At 40.4% G+C, this 21281-nt stretch overlaps 1 protein-coding gene across 1 annotated transcript in view; it reads left to right on the top strand.

Annotated features, from left to right (window-relative positions):
- Positions 1-458: 458 nt before the first annotated feature.
- Positions 459-21281, top strand: part of TRPM5 (transient receptor potential cation channel subfamily M member 5) — a 35637-nt gene continuing 14814 nt past the window's right edge. Inside the window, exons 1-13 of the mRNA XM_036384437.1 lie at positions 459-575; positions 1523-1703; positions 2934-3100; positions 6114-6294; positions 8700-8764; positions 10605-10796; positions 12121-12223; positions 13110-13228; positions 13862-14212; positions 16269-16400; positions 17508-17631; positions 19075-19220; positions 19955-20067. Coding sequence (XP_036240330.1) covers positions 459-575; positions 1523-1703; positions 2934-3100; positions 6114-6294; positions 8700-8764; positions 10605-10796; positions 12121-12223; positions 13110-13228; positions 13862-14212; positions 16269-16400; positions 17508-17631; positions 19075-19220; positions 19955-20067 — 1991 coding nt within the window. The remainder of the gene's footprint in view (positions 576-1522; positions 1704-2933; positions 3101-6113; positions 6295-8699; positions 8765-10604; positions 10797-12120; positions 12224-13109; positions 13229-13861; positions 14213-16268; positions 16401-17507; positions 17632-19074; positions 19221-19954; positions 20068-21281) is intronic.

Genomic DNA, 21281 nt, shown 5'->3' on the forward strand with positions numbered 1-21281 from the left:
ACAGCAAGAAACCATGACTCAGACACTCACTGACACTGCTCCACTCTTGCTTGAAAGAGTTGGTGGCTGAGACTCCTCTTCCTCTTTTGTAGAATCAGGGTCACCTTTGGCCTCTGAGATTGCAGGATCTTGCACTTTGCAGCTCAGCTTTCTCTCTGCTGAATGAGAGTTCAGGAACCCTTATTTCTTCGTGCCTTTTTAGACCTTAGGTTACACCATCTTGGTGTGGAATCTGCCTTCTGCATGCAGCATCGGATATTTGGTAGAAAGACCTCCGATTTTAGCTAACCATTACAGGTGTGATAGTAAAAAAAGTAAAACATTTGGCTAAAAACTTATCTAGATATATTTTAATGAATTTTGTGGCCTCTCCAGTTGACATGGCTTTTCATTTGCCAACTTTCTGTCATCCCAGTGAACATCTTGGTCCACTGGTGCTCCATCACCCTATGAATTCGATGGAGGAAATGGAAACCAAGCTCTGCAGCAGTGACAAAGAGGAAGCCTTCAAAAGAGAATTACCTTACTGTACAGGAGAAATAGACTTCACAGCTTCTGGGAAGAACCATGGAAAGGTATGGGCACTGAGGAGTTTTAACTCTCTTACAGTACTGCTGCTCTTAGCAGTAAACTCACAATCTCCAACAGTGAGGGTCAGTGTGCCACAGAGTGGGGCACCACGTTATGCCCCAAGTGAGGACCATGCCTTCCTGAACATGAGTGTGGTCTAAAACATAGCCTTTTAATATTCTGAAATCAATCACTTGATTTACATGATACAAGTACAGGTGATCACTTTTCCCTTTAAAATAAAAATCAGTTATGTGCCCTGCTTCCTTCATTTTGTATCCTTTCCTCAGTTTAAGCCACCAAAAATCAATCACTATTTTTACATTTCAGACATACTTTTGAGCTGTTTCAAGGTTTTCCTTGAAGTTCTCTCTCTGTTCTGCTGACATGCAAAGAGGGATGTATATGAACTAACCCACCTCCTCATTAGTCCCATGCACAAGTTAGTACTAGAGCAGAAGGAATTCCTAGGAATTCCTGAAATCTGCCCCAAGGTTTTGTTTCACCATAAAGTCTTAAGCAGAAAACCAAAATATATACAGAACTGGAAGAAGCAGTAGATTAATGTAATGTGTCCTCAAAAAACAGGTATGAAATCAGGCGAATATTTCAGCTTTTGCAGAAACAAAAAACACCTACAAAATTTGTTGGCTTTCCTAGGCTGCCATGAAACTGAAGGCAATTCAAGAGAAAGCTGTAAGGGAGAGTGTGATTTGTCAGTCTGCAATACAGAACTAACCCATAGAACTGACCCAATGAGTGAGGTGGCAATTATACAGAAGTCTGCTAAGTTAATTCAAGTATTCAGTTCTCTGTCAAATCTTGCTCAAATAATTTTTTCTTAAATATCCCAGTTGATGATAATTTCCCTTTGCGTTTACCATGAACAGACTCTTAACTGTGTCTTTCCATACTGTTGTTATTCATTGGGTTTTTCTTGTGTTTGTTGAAGTTTATGAAGGTCCAGAGTACCATTCACCCTGGAATCATATTTGAAGTTATGCTCAACAAGTGGAAGCTACCTACTCCCAATTTGGTTATCTCTTTAGTAGGGGGAGAAGAAGATTTTCAGATGAAGCCTTGGCTACGGGACACCTTAAAGAAAGGATTTATAAAGGCAGCTGAAAGCACAGGTGAATGCTTTAGACTTTAAAGAAGAAATTTTTATTCCTGATGGATTCTCATACCTAGCTCCCAGTGATCTGGTAATGACAATGGGCCTGCTCACATGATTATTTTTGAAAATTTAAGACTTAGCTGAATGCAACCTACATGTAAATACCTTTGAAAATGAAAATTATTGTATTATAGTAGCAAAAATAAGTTCTTTCAAAGCAAATCACTCTAGGTAACCATTTCTGGAGTGTGAAATTTCTGATATTATTCCCTCAGAGGTGACACTAGAAATATAGCTTCAAAATGGGACAAAATAAATTGCCCCTCTTTTGTGCCATAACAAAATAATTCTGAGGAGAGCAGAGCAATTTGACTTCAACAAGAGTGAATTTAGGTCAAAAATAAGAATTTTTGCATTCTCGCCTGAAAAATACAGTGAAAATATCTGTGAGCATTTCACAGCAAGCTCTTGGTTTAGCTTCACTGCTCCAGACAAGATTGTACCAGTTTTGCTTTTTGTAATGAGACAGCCCAGTACCAGAGCTCTTTTTTGGTACTTTTGTGCCACACAGATATTCTCTATCTCCATCCTTCTGTACCAGGCAGCATCAAGATCCCCAGTTTCTTCGTGCTACAGATTTGAAAAAGGTCAGCTTGCCTTTTTACCTAGGGTTCTCCAAATTCCTTGTCACTGTAACAACACTGCTGTAAATTCTATTATCCTGAAAAATTCACGCTCCACACATCCACAAGAACAGGAGAAAGAACTCCAAATTAGGCAGGTTGCACCTGAGCTCTTCTGCTAAGAGAGGTGACTGCACGGAACTTTTTAGGCCTCAGTTCAAGTCAACAACGTCCCTGATTCTGCCCCTTTCCTCTTCCTTGTAAACCCCTCAGACCTGCCTGGTACAGGGATGTTTCTGCTCATAGGTAGACAGTGAGTAACTCCAGAGTGACACAGCAGTCTTGATGAACATATTAACATCAAAGTAAAGATGGCCATGTTGCATCACATGATATACGAAGAATGTTTGCTTGAGCTCACAATTTCTTCTTGTTTTCCTTGTTAAAGTCTTATGTACTTTGCATGTATTTTAATTCTAGAAGCTATAGTCCACCAAGACCTGCCTTCATTTTATCTATTTGAAAAAACCGCTTAAATACAGTACTGTAAGTAATGCTACTTGACACACAAACACATTGCAATACAAAGAAATTCCCTGACTGCTTTTTCAAAACAATTTCAGGTGCCTGGATCTTCACCAGTGCTCTGCGTGTAGGAGTGACGAGGCACTTGGTGCAAGCAGTGCGAGATCTTGCCCTGGCCAGCACCTCATCCACCCTGAGCGTGATTGCCATAGGAATAACTTCACTCAGGGAAATCCAGCACAGAGAAATCCTGGAAAACACAAAGGTACTGCTCTCCTATTCTGTTGTTTGGGTGGAAGCCGCACCCTTACAGAATTTGTAACTCGTTGGCAGAACAACTTTGATATAACTTTAAATAAACAAACCGAAGCGGGGTTTGAGCTGCGTTTTGGGAGGAAGCAGAAACAGAGCTCAAGAGTTGCTGGATGATTCTGTGCCCCCTGTGCCCAGCGGGTGGCAGCATTAGGCATCAGCAGAGCGAGCGGCACAGGGTTGAACGTCAAGAAAATATCCCAGAATAAGGGACTTTGCATGGATTTCTCCTTTGTCCATTTACTGCAGAAGCACTTAGTCCTATCTATTACATAAACACTGCAAAAAGCACGTTTTATATTATGAGACACCAGACATAAATATTTCAGGACAAATTTTTCTTTAAGTAGCAGATGAATTGGTATTTACTACACAAAAAGTTGCTCAATACAACAGGTCAAAAATACCAGCCATGCTGGATTTCACCTAGTTATAGGGAATCCTCAAACTGGGTCAAAGGAATCAAAGTTCTTGGGAAGAAAACAAAAACAACACACCAACAAATAAAAAAACCTCACCCAACAAAACTGTTGCTGAAAGTGTTGCTGCTGAATGGACACAGAAGTGGAGAGGAAAAAAAGAAATAGCATTCCCTTCCTGTCACTGGATATACAGGCTGTCCTAAGTGGAATATTATAACAATAACATAGGTCTTTAATGACAGCGAATGACAGTTTCTCTGTACTATTTCATACCCTGCAGAAGCTAAGAAACAAATGACAAAGATAGCCCTTTAAATTCATGCTTAGTTTTTTTCTCACACAGGCCTGAAAGTACCAACTAGAGGCTGAGAGACTGCCAGATCATATCAGCAACTTATTGTCATTGGTCTTTTTTACTTTTTTTAATTTTTTTGCCAATGACAGCTACCTGTGTGCTCTACCAGGTGGGACCCTTTAGCTGGAAGACTTTAACCTATCTGTGCGGCAACTGGGCCAAGAGGGCCTGAAAGGAAGGAATTTGGTTCATCCTGTTTGTGAATTTTGTTCAGGGAAGTTTGCAAATGCAAACTATTTCACCTTCCTTCTAGGCTAAGTGATCAAAATGCATCTGGATCTTTCCCTATCAGCAGCTACAAAACAAGTGCACTCTCTTTTTATTTTCTCCCCTTCAACTAAAGCCCAAATTTTTTGTCAAGGGATATTTTGCAAAGAGCATTCCTGACCCTCTGACTTCTGGCACAGCTTACACTCAAAGATATTTTGGTTTTTAGTCAGTAACTTAAAGACAAAGGAACTACAGACAGGGATGTTGATCTAAACCCAACTCTCTTTATATTTGGCACTAACACAGGCAGCTTGTTGTATAAAATAGGGCTAACAACCCCCACTAGCAAGGAGAAAAACAAGCCCTGAAATCAGTGGATTGCTCCTGTTGTAGAAAAGCAGATGGGATTTAGTTTCTTATGTAGGAAAACCTAATTCTCTATTTACATAACTAATTTTTATATAGTTTTCTCAGCTCTTGTGTTCAACTCTAATTGGTTAGTCGTTTTTTGCTACTTAATTTATTGGTTAGTAAATGGCATTTTACGTGTTTACCAAATTTCTCTATTTTTGGATAGTTTACATAATTTTTTACAGATGCTCATGGGGCAGATTTCTTGGTTTTGTAGGTGTGAACGGCTCTGTTACTAGAATAGTTTGTTTTGTTAGCTGACTTTTTATTCCTTTGATTCTTTCTTATGGGAACTTATAGGCTTAGTTGGTAATTCAACAGAACAAGGCCTAATTTTATAAAACCTTTCTTTTATAATATCTTTACCTATATACAACACCCTCCCATCTCTTCTGTGCTAATGGTATGCTTTAAACATCATTGAAAGATCACTTCCACGTTTTCAGGGAATAGAGAGGAAAATCCCCAAAGGCCTTTTTCAATTGGTTGTTGTGTCTCAGGGTCCTAATCAAAGGCCAGATCTTTGGTGAGGAGGATTAATGTTACATGGCAGCAGAATAGAGGCACACCCTCTGTCAAAGCAAAATCTGAAGGAAATTAATTATGGCAAGAAGCTTTCCCCAAGGAAGGAGAGACAGAGAGAAGAAAGTGAAAGAAACATGCAAGTTTACTGCTTTTCAGTGTGAGGAAAATGCAATACACAGTGACAACTGCCAAGATTTTAAACAGTTGTGTTAATCTACCTGCTTGCAAGAGAACAATGATTAGGAAAATGAAAAAGAATAATCAGACATTCACAGCCTGGAATGCTGTATCAAAGTGGATGGGCAACAGATAGAAAGATTTATTAAGGAAGAAAGGGGAGTTTGAAAAAGTGTACATATAGAAGCCCACGTGTAGTGCAATATTTAGAACAAAAGACTGTAGCATGGGTTCTGTTTTACCTAGAAGAGGAGTTTGTGTAAAAAAAAATTAATAAATAATTAAAAGGTATAACACCACTCACCCAAAATAAAAGAAGATTCCCCTTTCTAAAATCTATTTGCCACTCTCTCTTTTAGAATGCAATTTCCAAACTGAGAATAACCATCAGATTTCATAAAGGCTGTCAATTAAGTAAAGCTGTGTATAAATTGACAGGGACATGGCGCATGCTAACTCATTCACTGGCCTAAACATGGACAAAACGCTACTGAAATGAATAGTTTGCCCCTCTTTACCCCAGCTGAGGCTTCACATCATACACAATTATCACAGTCTCATGGCCCCTTTCCATTTGTCCAATAAACCATTCCAAAACCTGCATTCCAGAGATGATGTCTGATATCACTATATTTTGCAGAGGCCAAGAGGGAAACTTCAGGGACTCCAGCTATCAGTCCTGCCAAATCTGGCTGCTTCCAGAAGGAACAGGTTTTCCATCTTCACCCTTTTTTAAAGGTCTATCAAAGTGTCTCCCAGGTGATGAGCTGTGTCACGGTGCAGACAGCACAGAAACGGAGAGCAAGGATATTAAAACACGGGCTGGGCTTTGCAGAGAGCACTGACATCTCCCCTCCTCCCTCTAGAGTGAAAGCCTTGTACGCTACCAGTCAGATGACAGCACCCAAGGCCCACTGTATTCCTTGGACCACAACCACTCCCACTTCATTTTGGTGGACCACACGGCGCCAGAGGAGCCAGACGGAACCACCAAGCTCCGCCTGGCCTTGGAGAAGCACATCTCGGAGCAGCGCACGGGATACGGGGGTGAGCAGCCTCTGGGGAGCCATCCAACCTGAGCCATGCTGACAGCATGGTCCTAGCCCTAGCCACCCCCAAAGGGGGCTCCAGCTCTCAAAAGGGCCTACAGAGGCAAGACCAAGTCAAGACATTTGTCATCATGTGAGAGGCACAGTGACGGCAACTTCTGAAGTCGAGAAAGCTGCTCTTTGAAGCAAAAATCTGGGCTTTTATTGCATCTCCTTAAATGTAGCTCAAAGCTGGTCTTCAAAAGCACAGCTCAAATTGCCTTAAAAGACAACATACAGAAAATAAATCCAGCTTCAAGTGCCTTTACCAGTGGTTCCAAGAGATTGATAGTCACTGTTGTATACTTTCATCCCCTCTCACACACAGGGTCTTGAATTGCTCCCACAATGGAAGAAAAGATTTGTTCCAAAGCCCTCTGAAATATTTTAAGCCATATTTGTTTAGGGATAACATCTTATCCTGGGTAAACACCATAGCATCTAATGCCCATCTGAATCTGTGATCTTTTTTGTAATAAGAACTGAGTATTGGGCAGGTCTCCTACTATTTGTGGAAAAAAACTCAGTGGTCAAGAGATTTTTACCTTTGCTTTGTGTCATACATGCAGTGCTAGCACAGCTGAAACAGGAGAGAAAGCTCACTTGCTCACAACTGTGTGCATCAATGGAATCTCCAGCTTACACAGCCCATGGGGTGGTAGCACAGAGGTACCTGAGAGCACAAACACACCTGAAGAATCCTTACCTGGTGACTCAGAGGGGAACAACCACAGGCAGGCTGTAAGGGTAGCCTGAGGATGCAGTGCAGAGAGTTACAAAGCAGCCTCTTTCTGCTCACCAGCCAAATCTGATTGAACAAATCTCAGGGGAACATAATTCTGACAAACAATACTGATTCATATGACAAATACTTTGCTGGAACATACTGAATTCAGTGTTATCTTCTATTAACAAAACCAATGTCATTCTTTTAAGCTAATTTATAAACAAGCTGAGCAAAGCTATGTACAACATTTTAATAAGGTCATGTGGAATTTCCCTGGTTAAAAAAAAACAAAACAAAACAAAAAAACAACCAAACTAGAAGTCTTTAAGAATAATTTATATATATATATATATTTTTTTTACTGAATATTTTTTACAATTGAGGACTTTCCAGATTCACAGCGTAAAGTCAGAATCCACCTGACTCTCCTCTGACTAAATTTTAACTAAATAACTAAATCTATGGCAAATGAATAATATTTGTAGCCTTAACCATACTTGAGGAGCCTGTAGTCCCAGAGGTCACTCTTCAAAGAGCATCACGTTAGAGAGGTGTGATAATGCCATGCCGTTCAGTAAAACAAATTAAGTTTCTTGCCAACCATATCCTGGCTACAGCTCAGTCCAACCTTATCTCTGTAGTCATCTCAAAAGAGATAGAAAAAATACCAAGTAGAGATCTGTACTGAGTTTTGGGAGATCTACAAAGGGAAACATCAAAAAATTGTTTGAACCAAATGCCTTTTATCTTCCATCTGAAAGAGGCATTAATCTCTTGATATTACTGATTTGATTGAGCTCCTTCAGGCTAATGTATAGTCACCTTTGCATTGCAGAATTCAGCATTTACATGAAAAACCATCCAAAACTCTGTGGGCCTCTGTGGGAGGATGGCTTAGGACAGGGACCCTGACCTCCTTTCTTTCCCCAGTACCATGACATGTTAAATATTTCATTAGCATTTCTTTTAAAAGTATCAGACTGTGTTATTATTAATCACCACACCAGGCTGTGCTGAATGAAACTTTAAGCTGTTTAAGCAGAGTAATAAATACACGGTTCCTATCATCTTTTATCTGACTCATCCTGCCCAGTCTACACAGTCAGCCTCTTCATATTCTTAAATCCTCCTTTCAGAAGGCTTTTGTCCTGGATTCCAGTCCCCCTGCCAGCACACACTGGGCACATGCATAACACCCAGGACAAGCTGAGAGCTTTTCACATCTAACTGTGTCTTACTGGTAGATGCCTCTCTGGAAACCCACCAGCCTTGTGCTGTACCCTAGTGCAGCTCCATTGCTCCCCAGCCTGACAACACTGCAGTAAATCAATAACTTAAAAAGCCAGCAGTGGCATGACACACAGAGTGCCAATCTCCATATTCTGCAGCTGAGGTCAGAACAGCCTGGACAGCTTGCCTGGGATCACACAAAATTTCCAAGGCAAAGGTGCCTTTGTGCTGAATCCTAGGCCCTCTGTTAAGTCAGTGTTATTCTCTTCCCTTGCCACATCCTTCTGCAGGTTCACGTAGAGACCAAAACAGCACATAAGAGGAGAAATATTTTCAAGGGGTCAGCCAAACAGCAGTAATCTTGTGAAAGCTGTTACTTTTTAAAAATTAAACCTTCTGTTTCACAGGAACAGGTAGCATCGAGATCCCTGTGCTTTGCTTGCTGGTAAATGGAGGACCAGGCACACTTGAGGTAAGAAGCTGTTTTCAGCTTTAGAAAAATAAATTAACTGGTGCCAAGTAATTAATGGAAAATTTGGCTGTATGACAAACACATCTATTGGCACTTTACATGAAGTCAAAATTCACATCTATACACTATTAAGAACTGAATTCTGTTAATATTAAATTTGAGAGTATTTGTTTGGGACAAATATTTATTTTTGAATAGGCACCAGCTGATCATTAAAACTTCCATTGCTAGCTTGTCCAGTGGGATGAAAGAATCCAAACCCAAAACAAACCCACAGAAACCAGCTCCAGATACAGGGAAACAGAAATACTCTGTTATAACTGGAGAACATACACCAAAAAAAAAAAAAAAAAGAGGAATCTTTTAGTGCTGTTCAGCCACAATGACACAACTGTCTGTTCCAGAGCTCAGAGGAAGCACAAGACCAGGTTTGCTGTACCTGCCATTTAAAATGGGAGTGTCCTGGTTCCACTGAGCAAAACTACATGGTAGGATTGAAGACTGGAGTGTTGTCTGATAATAATCCCAAATCTTCTCCAGGAAAGGATCAGTTTTGATTTTTTTTTTTCCTGTGTGGTTCTACAACTTAAAGAACCTGTTAACAAGGAGATAGTCTTTGATTTTTATTCTACTTTACTTATCTTTTTTATAATACTGTCAGTCTAGAAAACCTTTGGACAGACATAATTTAACTATAATTTAAGGTTTCCAAGTTCTGAGACTGTGACATGCAAGCTGGTAACCCCTTTCCAGAATAATGACTCCTTTCTGGGGATGTTTTCTAGTTTCAGTTTCTTGTATCTTATCATAACTTTTGTCAGCTGGACTAAAACACACACTCACATTAGAAATCTCTCTGCTTAAACAAAGATTACATCACCTCATGAGCTTGCTTCCTTTCTTTCATGAGAAGCTAAATATTGCAGTGTTCCCTGTATCTTTGGTTTAGAAAAATCCCATGTTATGACATCTAAATCCTCTTTTCAAAGTTTTCCAGAACAGTGTGACTGGAAGACAAAAAGTGACTGGCTGGAGTTCCTCTAAACTGATATGTGCTGGGAATGGATGACCGGCCACACTTTTTTAGAAAACCAATTTCTTAAATGGATTTCTTAAAATGGATAATACACACCAGAGACTACAAACAGTTTTAAAAAACCTCAATATCTAAACTAAAGAAAAAAACCTTGCACCACAATTGAATCAATGCAGTCTTGTGCAACTCCAGAGGAAGAAACAGACTGGCAGCAAATAGACATTTTTGCAATTATGATGCCATAGCCTCTGCTTTCTCTCTTAACAACCTGCCTGACTCATTCTAATTGCACAAGTAATAGAATTAGTAGCCTTTAACTCTTGTAGTTGCTGTGATTCAGTGTTTTTTTTTTTTTTCCTGTAGCTCAATGTTGTAATCCCACAGGCAAATTCCTGATTTTCAGAACATATTGCCAGGTTTAGCAGACAGGAAAAAAAAAGCTCATAGAAAAAAGCCTGCTGATAACTTCTGTACAGGGTTACTCCCTTGCACTTGACTATGCTGAAACAGAGACTTCAGGGGAAAAAAAAGTCAGGGTCAAAGAAATTTTATGCATTGTTTGTCCAAATCAGGTTGTGTAGCTACTCAGCAGATGTGTCATGAAAAGCAGCACAGTCAGAGGCCTATACATGGATGACCTGCTACAGAATTCAAAAAATCCTAATAGCTAAGAGGAGTCTGGACTGATTCCATAGTGAATCTGACTTAGGTACACATGTATTCCTGGTTTGCTAGAAGTCCTTCTCTTGAAAAACATTTTCTTTCCACTTATGAATTTTAAAAACATCTTATTTTAAACTACAGAGAATTTGCAGCGGGTTGGAAAATTCTGCTCCCTGGCTTATCTTAGCAGGGTCTGGAGGTACAGCTGACATCCTAGGAGCATTCATGAATGACCCACAGCTTATCATGCCAGAAGCTGTTGAAAAGCAATTTAAGGAGAAATTCCCTGCAGAGAGCTTCTCGTGGAAGGACATTCTCCAGTGGACAGTGACGGTGAGTTCAAATGTTTGATAAGCCATCATGTTCACAAAGCCATCTCCTAACACTTGCAGCTTTGGTAGCCCCTTCAGTACAGGTTTGGCAAGAAGCTGCTCAGAAGTTTTGGGAACTCCAGTGCTTTGACACTGGTGTCATAGAATGCCTCTCTAGCATTAAAAATCAAGTGGTCATTTGATCGTGCAAACTGCTTTGTTGCCCCAGGAATTCAGCTGAACACTGAGGGCTCTGTCCTTCCTCAATTACTTCCTCAAGTAACAGCCAGCACCCAGGAACCCAAGAGTCCTTCTGTGGGACACCAAGCATTATTTATATCCACAGCTGTGCAGCTTGTGCAGCTGTGACAGAAGAGACCTAATTCATGAACTACAGCTGTTAAATGGAAACCTCGCTGCGGATAAGCATGAATAAATTAAGTAGAATGAAGCGTTTTTAGAAATGATCCTATCTATTGTCAGTTACTTGTTCTTTAAGTATCATTGTTCTTAAAACAGAAAGACAAAACAGATTCAGAGATCTTCTTTACTCTTTGTCTTGGGGTACAGTTGCACAAGGCTTTTAGGAACAAATGCCCACTCTGAGATTGTCCTTGTGTGAAGAGTGAAGAGCACTGGGTGCCTCTGAGATAAACCAAGTCCTCCTGACCTGGCCCACCACTTGTTCTTTGCATTCCCTGCCATAATCCTCAGCTTTAAAAGTTCCATATACTAATTCCATTAGGAAGAACTTTACCAGATCACTAACAAAAGGGGATGAAAAGCATCTGGAAGCAATATTGCCAGAGGCTCACAAAGTCTCAGTGCAGCTGCACTGCGAGAAAGAAAACTCAATAAATAGAGAAGCAGAAGGAAAGATAAGAGTACTGTATATATATCAATATTTGAGGACTTCTACTCAGAGAAGAGTTAGAGACTATGCTTTTAAATAAACAACTCGGAGAGCAAAACTTAAATGTCAAAGCAGGATGAGGTAAAATGAAACTAATGTTATGCTGGCTATAACGTGACTTTGAGTCAAATAAGAATGTAAGTTAAGGAAGGACCTTTTAATTAAAGCACTGCTCTGGTTCTCAGAATATCCAAGTTCTATTCCTCCTATCCTGGTAGGTCACTCCGAAAAGGCAGTAAAAATCCCTCCTTGCCTTAGGAATTATTTATATTTGGGAAACAAGTAATATTTGCCTTCTTCCCAAACCTCAGCTTTACAACTAGAACATAAATTTTTGGGAAATACTGTCTGGGTGATCTCTCCCGGGCATTTGGGCACTATTGTGCATCCAGAGGACAATGTGTAAAATGACTTTTGTTTTGACTCCAAATAGATTCAGAATATCATTTCACACCAGCATCTTCTAACTCTGCACAACTTTGAGGAAGATGGTTCAGAAGAACTAGACACAGTCATTTTGAAAGCCTTAGTAAAAGGTAAGATCCAATAAGCAAACATTGTAATGTTAGTCTTACTTGACTTCTATGCCATAAATATATTTCCTCTTTTTCCAGTGCAAATTCAGTTGACTGTTGGATCAGATTTCATTTCTGAGGCACTGTTCTTTTGTTTGATTATTGACAAATTAACTGTGGCAGTTACTGTAACTCTTGGGAGTTTCCTTTAAACTAGCGTTTGCTTTTAAATTTCATGCTATTGTATGGTTCTATTTCAGCCACTCCTTTATTTCACTACTTGCTTCTCTTAATAACACAGGCTGTAAAAGAACTGAAATATACTGGAGCAGTATATTATTCCAATTAAACCATAAAAGAAAACTCAATGAAAACAAAACCAAAACCGACAAGTAGACCAAAACTACCTTTGTTTCAGAAACAATCCATTTCTCCTATAAGAAATCTTCACTATATCTTCTGAAAGAAGACATTACTTGTGCTGCCATCTATTTCAGTTTCTGTTAACTTAATGGTTTGTGTTAGCTTAAATTTAGCATGGCAGGAAAAATAAAAATACATTCTGTTTCTGATGTGCTAATTGACACAAGGCAAAACCAACAGCCAGTTCTGTCCCCTGCTTTCTGCAGGCCAGTGTCCCTCTTAATATCCAACAGCCATTAATTCTTAATGCTGTTAATAGGAAAAAATAGAAAAAAATAATATTTTTGAATATTAATGTTTCTTAATTTAGGAAAACATTGCTGTGAAGGGTTTCTGGTTAAGCAACCCACAGATGTGTGATAGCTGAAGGAGAGTTTGCATTGCTAATCAAAGTACCAATACTATATTAAACTAAAACATAACTGTAAAGTCGAAACATAACTGTAAAGTACTGACTTTATTTGCCTTTCCTATTTTTTTCCAGCCTGTAAAAGTCAGAGTCAGGAGGCTCAGGAATATCTGGATGAACTGAAACTGGCAGTGGCCTGGAATAGGGTCGACATTGCTAAAAGTGAAATATTCAATGGTGACGTGGAGTGGAAGGTACCAGGCTTTTTGCCTTAGAGGACACCCAGCATATGTTCCAATGTGTACAGGACACTGGAGCATCCCAAAAGATGGCTTCAGTTTTTACCACTACCTGCACACTCTACTGAGAGATTGGGCAGCGGTATTATACTTCCTGAGGCTGTTTGTCTTTCTGGCCCCCTGTATGATAATGGCTAAAGACAGAGGAATAACTCAGTGGTCATCATCCTTTTCTTGAGCTGTTTGAGAGCAACAGTCTTTCTCCCCTTCTATGCAGGCCTTTAAAGCAAACAAACCAAAGTTTACAGAGCACAAGAAACAGGCAGATATTACTGTTAGAAGGTGGCATGAAGAATGTCACTGTTTTCAGCTGCTGTACAAATACCCAGTGTGGTAGGTACCTCACACCAAGTCCTACAGCACACAATTTATGTTGATGTTGTAACATTAATGCTGGCACAGACATTTTGTCAGAGAAAAATGAAGAGAGTTCCACCTTTTTCTCATTGCACTCACTGTTGACTGATGGAAGACATAATGTGCCTGTCCACATGTTAAATCTAACCTCTCTCATCATACATCCATTATTAACCCTCAAAATTTCCTTTTTTGGTTTGTTTTTTTTTTTTTCCACTTTCATCAATCTAGTCCTGTGACCTGGAAGAAGTGATGATGGATGCTCTAGTCAACAACAAACCAGAATTTGTGAAGTTATTTATTGACAATGGGGCTAACATATATGAATTCCTGACCTACAGTCGTTTGCAGAGACTCTACTGTTCCATTTCTCAGAAATGTCTCCTCTATGAACTTCTCCTGAAGAAGCATGAAGAAAGCAAACTGACCTTGGCAGGGCTCGCTGGTCAGCAGCAAAGTGACCAGAAGGACATCTGCCCCCTCTTCACTCTCAGTGAGGTCTCTAGAGTTCTCAAGGATTTTCTTCATGATGCATGCAAAGGTTTCTATCAAGACCTCAGACACGGAGGCAAGAAGAAATCTGTGAGTCTCTGCATCATTGCTCCCCTCCTATTTGGAATGTGTACAATTTTAACTAGGTCTAGTCTTTGGGCTGGGGCAGCGAACAGATTTACTTAAACGTTTGGGGAATACAAATAATATTTACATTTACTAAGGAGTAATCAGACATAAAAATCATGGTCTGCTTTTCTCGTACAGAATTCAAGAAGTAGTACTGGAAAGGCAACCTTTTTTAGGAGAAAAAAAAGCAGGCAATGGAGATTTTTAATCCCAGGTCTGAAAATGGTCGTCTTTGTACACTAAACTATTCTCAGATTTATACTCTGTACAAGTAGACTGTACTCAGATATTGATATTCAGTAATATCCAGTATTTGATATTTGCCTTTAGATAATTTTAGTCTTTTTATGGAGTGCCAGAACACAGAGCAAGAAATAGGAACAATTATGTGATGTGGCCTTGGCAAGTGTGCTGGCCAACATATGACAAGGAGAATATGTGATTTGAGTACCAATGTGGAATGTCTATAATCCACAGTGGTGCAACAGATGCATCATCATTTTTGCATTTTGACAGTGTATTTAACATTAAAACTCCTAAGTAACAAAGTGCTTGCAAAAGCATTGAAAATAAGTTTGGGTGCAAGGTTTCAAAACAAAGATGCATAAAGAAATTTCATTAGAGTTCAGTTTCAGACAAACTAAACAAATTAAGCCTTTTGGTATTTGCCAAGTTCTAATTACACCTAAAAAACTGTTAAAACTAGAAACCAATTTTAAAAACAAAAATCTTGAGACATTAAACCACTTTTGCTCTGATAAAGCCTAGCTAAATTAACTACTAGTATGAAAAGTTAGGTTTGAATCTGCTCAGCCTTTCTTTGTTCACAAGGATGACCAACTTGAGACAATACCTCTGAAGTCACCAAGCATACTCCAGACTTACAAACTTGCCAGAAATAAATATTTGCCCCCAGAACCTCACTTAACCTTTCTGGCATTTGGCAGCAAGTGAGCTGAAGTCCAGTGCTGTAGATAAGGCCCAGGTCAGAGATCAGTTCCTGCTGCCCACTCACTTTTTCCCTTTTAAAGCTTCTTCCCATGGCTAAATCCCATTATCATTGGCAACAGAAAAAGCATCACAGTACTGGGAAACCAGCATCTCTGCTGCCAAATTGTGTGTCTTTTTTCAAGTTAGGAACTAGTGGTTACAAAAACAGATGAGGCTTTTAGGATATCTTTGTCTCCTGCAAAGCTTTCAATGCAATTTGATTGATTCAATAGCTCACTACAAACAGAAGAAACACCCCCCAAAAAATCCCCCAAAAGTGCCATTAAAATAAATTTGAACAGAATGCCATAATTTAAATTATTAAAAAAATATATTCTTGCAGAAACCTGTTTAATTAAAAATAAATATACCCTGGCTGCTTCTAACCAACACAATAGATAAAAAGGTAGCTATTTTAAAATATACTTAAAACTCAGAACTTTACCTAAGTGGCTACACTTCCTCTAGGTTATTTTTTTATCAAGTGCCAAAGGAATAAGCAGTGTTCTACTTAAACTGCTCTCTGCATGAGGGAAAGGTTTCTCAAAGGAAGGACTAAAAAGGGGCATTGACGTACTCTATTCTTGTCCTATACAGGCCTTGGCAAGATTTATTTCTGATGAAATAAAATGCCTTTTGTTCCCTTTTCTCTGAAGCCTTGTCCTCTGTGGCAGCTGAGCAGAGTCAGATATAATTGAAGGCAAGCTCAGATTAGTTAAACGCAGGTTTGTCTCGTCTGATATTACACACCAGTGGTGAAATCCCAGCTTCAATAAAGCCAATGAAAACTTTAGCACTGGCTCCAATGGAGTCACCATTTGATCCAGAATGTTCTCACACATATTGGGTTATACTGGGGACACAAGGATCCTTTAACTCAGTACAGAATGAGCTAATTACCTTTTGGTCCTACTGAAAAGTCAAAGAAATGTGAAGTAGCCAGTGAGGCTGAGAACATCTTAGATCGTGTCATTTGCATGGAGCGAGACTGCCAACCAGATTTTGAATTCTTCAAACCATATTTCAGGACAAAACGAACACAAAGCGATTACCTGGGCCCTTGGACATGAACCAGAAAAGCGAAAATCCTTGGAGGGATTTGTTTGTATGGGCAGTACTACAAAACCGGCACAAGATGGCAAACTATTTCTGGGCTATGGTAAGCTCCGAGCTGTAGCTGCTTCAGGTGAAGTAATGCCATATTTCAAGTTTACGAGATGTTTTTTTGCTCAGCCTTGCACTCAGATGACAGATCAGTTCGTTTCCAAAACACGAGAGGTGGCATTTATGGGCCCTTTCATCTCTGCGTGGCTCCTGCCCGCGGGGCCAGGGGGAGCAGGAGCAGGTGTAAATCAGCCCTGCTCCCAATGAGCCCCAGCTCCCAGGAGCAGGGTTTGTGCCTCCGACAGTCGGCGATTGTTTGGCTCCGAGCGTGACCCGAGGGAAGCGGGAGCAGTGAAGCATCTCCAGCTTACGTGCTGGCCGCGTAGGGAGCAGCATCACGCTCTCCAAGGCTGCGCTTCAAGCTGGCATAATCAGCTCCTGTCTCACAAGCCAGCCCTGTCCCCCACATCTGGGAGCCTCCCTGCCCCCATACAGGGAGAAAGAAAGAGAGAGAGCTCTCAGCTCCATCCCTGACCTTGCAGAGCCACGCATCTGGCCCGGGGCTGCCAGGCTGTGTGCGTGCGGACACATCGGCACCTTGCGGGGCCCTGCTCCAGGCCAGGGCTGGGCCTCTGCCAGCTGGGCTCCCTCCTTTCTCCTGCATCCCTGTCCCAGCACAGCCATGCTGGAGCTATCTCGACACAGGGAGAATGTGTTGTGCTCCATTTCCAAAGCATATTGTTCTACTTTCTGTCCTTGATTGCTATCCCAAGTCAGGTCCCTCTAAGAGCCTGGGCTCCAGCCTTACAAAGCGCAAGAAAGAATCATGGAATAGTTTGGGTTGGAAGTGACCTTAAAGATCATCCAGCTCCAAACCCCAGCAAGGGGCAGGGACACCTCCCAGTAGACAGGTATGCCCCATCCAGCCTGGCCTCGAACACTGCCAGGGATGGGGCATCCACAACATGTGGTTTTAATTCTCAAATATCATCAAAACTGTCATTATGATCATCATTTTTGGCTTTCAAGTCTGTTTTGGAGGGAAGATTTTTCTTGAAAGGCATGAACTGTTTGCAGTTCGATGCGTTGCATAGCGGAGTCTTCCCCATTCAGAAATGCCCTCCAGTGGAGGGTGGCAGCAGCGCCCCTTTTAATTCCACAGGGTCAGGAGGGTGTAGCTTCAGCTCTGGCAGCCTGCAAGATCCTGAAAGAGATGTCCCGCCTGGAGACAGAGACCAAAGCAGCCTGTATAATGAAAGAGGCCAAGTATGAGCAGCTCGCTGTGGGTAAGTAATGGCACTTTTTGAATGGTATTGAAAATTTATGAAGGAACTGCCATTGGAAGGCAAGCAAGTGAAAAAAAATACAGTCATAAAAGGTCAACTGTCATGAATAATTTAACAGCCTTGCAGCACAGGCAGTCCCAAACATTCACATACAGAGGAAAGATGAAAAACCCACTCATTTTGGAAAAATCTCTGTTCTAAGACAGGCCCCCTGGGATGCACAGATACTCTCCTGCTGCTTGTTGGTATTTTAATTGTCTGATCCTAGTACAAGGTGTGTTACAGTGATGTGAAAGATAGAATAGCCAAAACACTTCCAGGCTCACAGCAGCCTGCTCTTCCTGCAATATCAAGCTTGCTCTGTAAGGGCCACTAGAGCAACAAGTTTTAAGTTTTGTCATTGCAGCTAAAAATAATTTGAGATTACCTCACCCAGAAGAGGGCCAAGTGCACTGCAAACTGCAGTGAGGCTCAGGCTGGTTTTGCAGCAGAGGAGATGCCCCTCCCTGCAGCAGTCAGATCAGGCATCCGCAATGCTGGAATGCTGAGCCCTCGCCCCTCGGCTTGCTGTAGGAACAGATGTCTGCACACAAGCTCCTCTGCTGATCTGACTTCAGTCCAATCCACACCTTCACTGCTGTGAGGAGAGGGCTTTAAAATGTGCCCCACATGGAAACAAACACAGGGGCTCCTCGTCCTTTGAGGCAGTTCATCAAGCAGCTGAAGGCTCATGCGGGCATTGCTGCATTATTTACACAGAGATCACATTTTCCCTTCTTCTCACAGGGCCATTATTATTTACAAAAATTAAAAATGAAATTCTCATATAATCACAGGGCTTGAGTAATTTAGTCATGGAATTATGAGGCCTAATCCAATACACAGAACTTCTGCTTCTCAGCTTTGATAAGTATTATATCAGATCCTCAGTTTTAATTTCTGGCCTGGACTATGCAAAGCAAACTTTCTTTAAGAATGATAAATACCACATTTACTAGAAAAGATGTCTATACATAATTTTAAGTGCACTTGACCTTCTTGCCCAGCCTCACACTGTAGCAAGGTGTAGGCTGGCTTGGGAAAGGTACTGAGACAATCAAGTGAATCAGTAGAATGGAACAGACATGAGAAGTCAGATCTTGTCTACTGAGAACATCTTGATTTTTTTTTTTTTTGACTCATTAAATTTATCCTGGTTTCTAAGCTCCAGGACCAGTTTCTCTGGAAACAATTATGCCATAACACTCCACCAAGTCTAATATTATTTTATGTCAAGTAGCTCTGCCTCAAAATGAAGGATTTGTTGTCTACAAGACAAAGCTGGGCTGCTTATCTTCTTTAGTCTGTTCAGGAAAGTGAGGGCAGCATGACAACTCATCCTTCAAAGTGTAAGAGGATCACCCAAGAGATACATTTTTTATCTGTGTTTCCTTCATATGGCAGAACTGTTTAGTGAATGCTACCACAACAGTGAGGAGAGAGCATTTGCTCTGTTGGTGAGGAAAAATCAGTACTGGAGCAAAACCACGTGCCTTCAGCTGGCCACAGAAGCAGATGCAAAGTCTTTCTTTGCACATGATGGTGTCCAGGTAAGTTTTACCTGCCCTCAGGCCCTTAAGCTGGGCACAGGAGAGGGCAATACTGAGCAACCCCAATGAATGTATTCCCGAGAACCATTTTTCAGTGAAGGGACTCTTCTCTCCCCCTAGCAACAGACAAAAAGGACATCATACCATGTCCTTGCCAAAGCAGCACAATTCCCCTTTCCCCACCTCTCATCCAGCTGGCACACAGACCAGTGTGCTGAGGAGAAGGTTTAGCCCTTAATCCATCGTGTGCTTTTTTGCTTTGTATTCCTTTCTTGCTCACAGAGAAGCATCAGAAAAGCACTATAAATCTGCCTGGGGCATAATGAAGCTGCTCCAAGATGTGAGGTAACTCTTTGTTCAGATTCAAGAGAGAGCTCACCGATAAAAGTTAAATTAAATTACTATTCAGCTTTGCTCTCACAACCTGCCTTCTCTCTGCATACACAAAGCTAAATTAAGAGTGATGCTGCTTTTATCTCCCAGTGCCTGACTTGGGCTTCCTTAGTACTACAGATGTTGCTTAATTCCATTTGGCTTGCTGTTCTTTCCACTGGTCTCAAAATAACTCTTTGCATACTCCACATCTGCAGAAGGACACACAGAGAACCTGTTTGCTCTGAAGCGGTGAGGTTTTCAGAGCATTCACTCTTTTAGGAGTCACTGAACATAGGTGTACTTCATCTGCAAGTATCTTTTTGTGATATTAAAGCAATCTCTTCTCTTCTGACTTTCAGGCCTTCCTGACAAAAATATGGTGGGGAGACATGTCTACAAGCACACAGATCCTCAAGTTAATCTGTGCATTCTGGTGTCCTTTCCTAATCTACACCAATTTAATATCATTCAGGTACAAACAAAAGTATTTGGGTGCAAGCAATAAATAAGTAAGTGATGAAAAATAAGCCATAAAAAATATTCAGACTCAAAATTTCTCCCTGAAGTGATTAAAACAGTGGCATCACCTAATATCACCTAACCAAATAATTTTACTATGAGGCTGAGTGATTTGTGTGTCCAGTTAGATACTTAAAAGATCAATGCCATGGTTTCACAGAGATCATTCTATTTTGCACAGTCCACAGGAAAGCTTGTTGGAATTCTGTCAGCTCCAGATTCTACACAGCAATGTGTAGAATATCTGCAGCTGTAGCACCATTTGTTTTTAGATTTGGAGATGCTTGGCTCAAACCTCAGTATCTTATCCAAGGAAAACAGCCATCACAAAGCAGTGTTATCAGCCACAAGCCTTGATAACCATAAGTCAAGCTTAAAACCATGGGACTGACATTAAATTATCAGTCAATCAAAATCAATTAAGATTTTCAAATTCAGTGCCTTACAATCTTAGATTTTCTTGAAAAAGGGTCCATGCACTATAAACATCAAGAAAACAGAACAAAACACCCTGTACTACAAAAATCAATGAACTAAATAAAATAAAAAACAGAAAAGAAAAAAAGAGTAGCCAAGCTGCTCAGGTGGTCATAAAAACTATGGATCTGAAACTTTAGGAAAACCTCAAACATTCAGAGAATCATATACAAATCATAAGAATTAGCAATATGAAATGACATATTATTATGAAATACATGTTTCTTAACTCTTAAACTACATAAAAAGCAAGAGCAAAACTTGTTTGGCAATGCTGATTTAAGATTTGCTTTCTGCCAGTATCACTAAAGATGATCTTCAGGTTGCCAGATACACAAATTCATTTAATGTGATATTTTGTCAAAGTTTTCATGAAAAGGTTTGAATTATTATACATAATCAAAGCAATCCTTTCCAAATTTCCATATTTTTGCTTCCTTTCCCTGGAAATGCAAGAACTGTCACATGTCCCCTACTACTTCTGGCATTTCTCTTCTTAATTGCTACTAAGAGTAACTAGGAATGGAGCATTGAGCAATTCTCTTCTAAGACTGACTGAGGGGTTTACTTCTGCTCAAATCCTAACTATTTTGAGGAAACTGAGCATCCTGCTCCATTTTTGTGAAGCACACCAATTATGACTTCTCTGAATCTTGTGGGTGACTTCAGCCTCCTCCTTAAAAATAAACA

Source organism: Molothrus ater, chromosome 6 (assembly GCF_012460135.2).
Source record: "Molothrus ater isolate BHLD 08-10-18 breed brown headed cowbird chromosome 6, BPBGC_Mater_1.1, whole genome shotgun sequence".
Lineage (NCBI taxonomy): Eukaryota > Metazoa > Chordata > Aves > Passeriformes > Icteridae > Molothrus > Molothrus ater.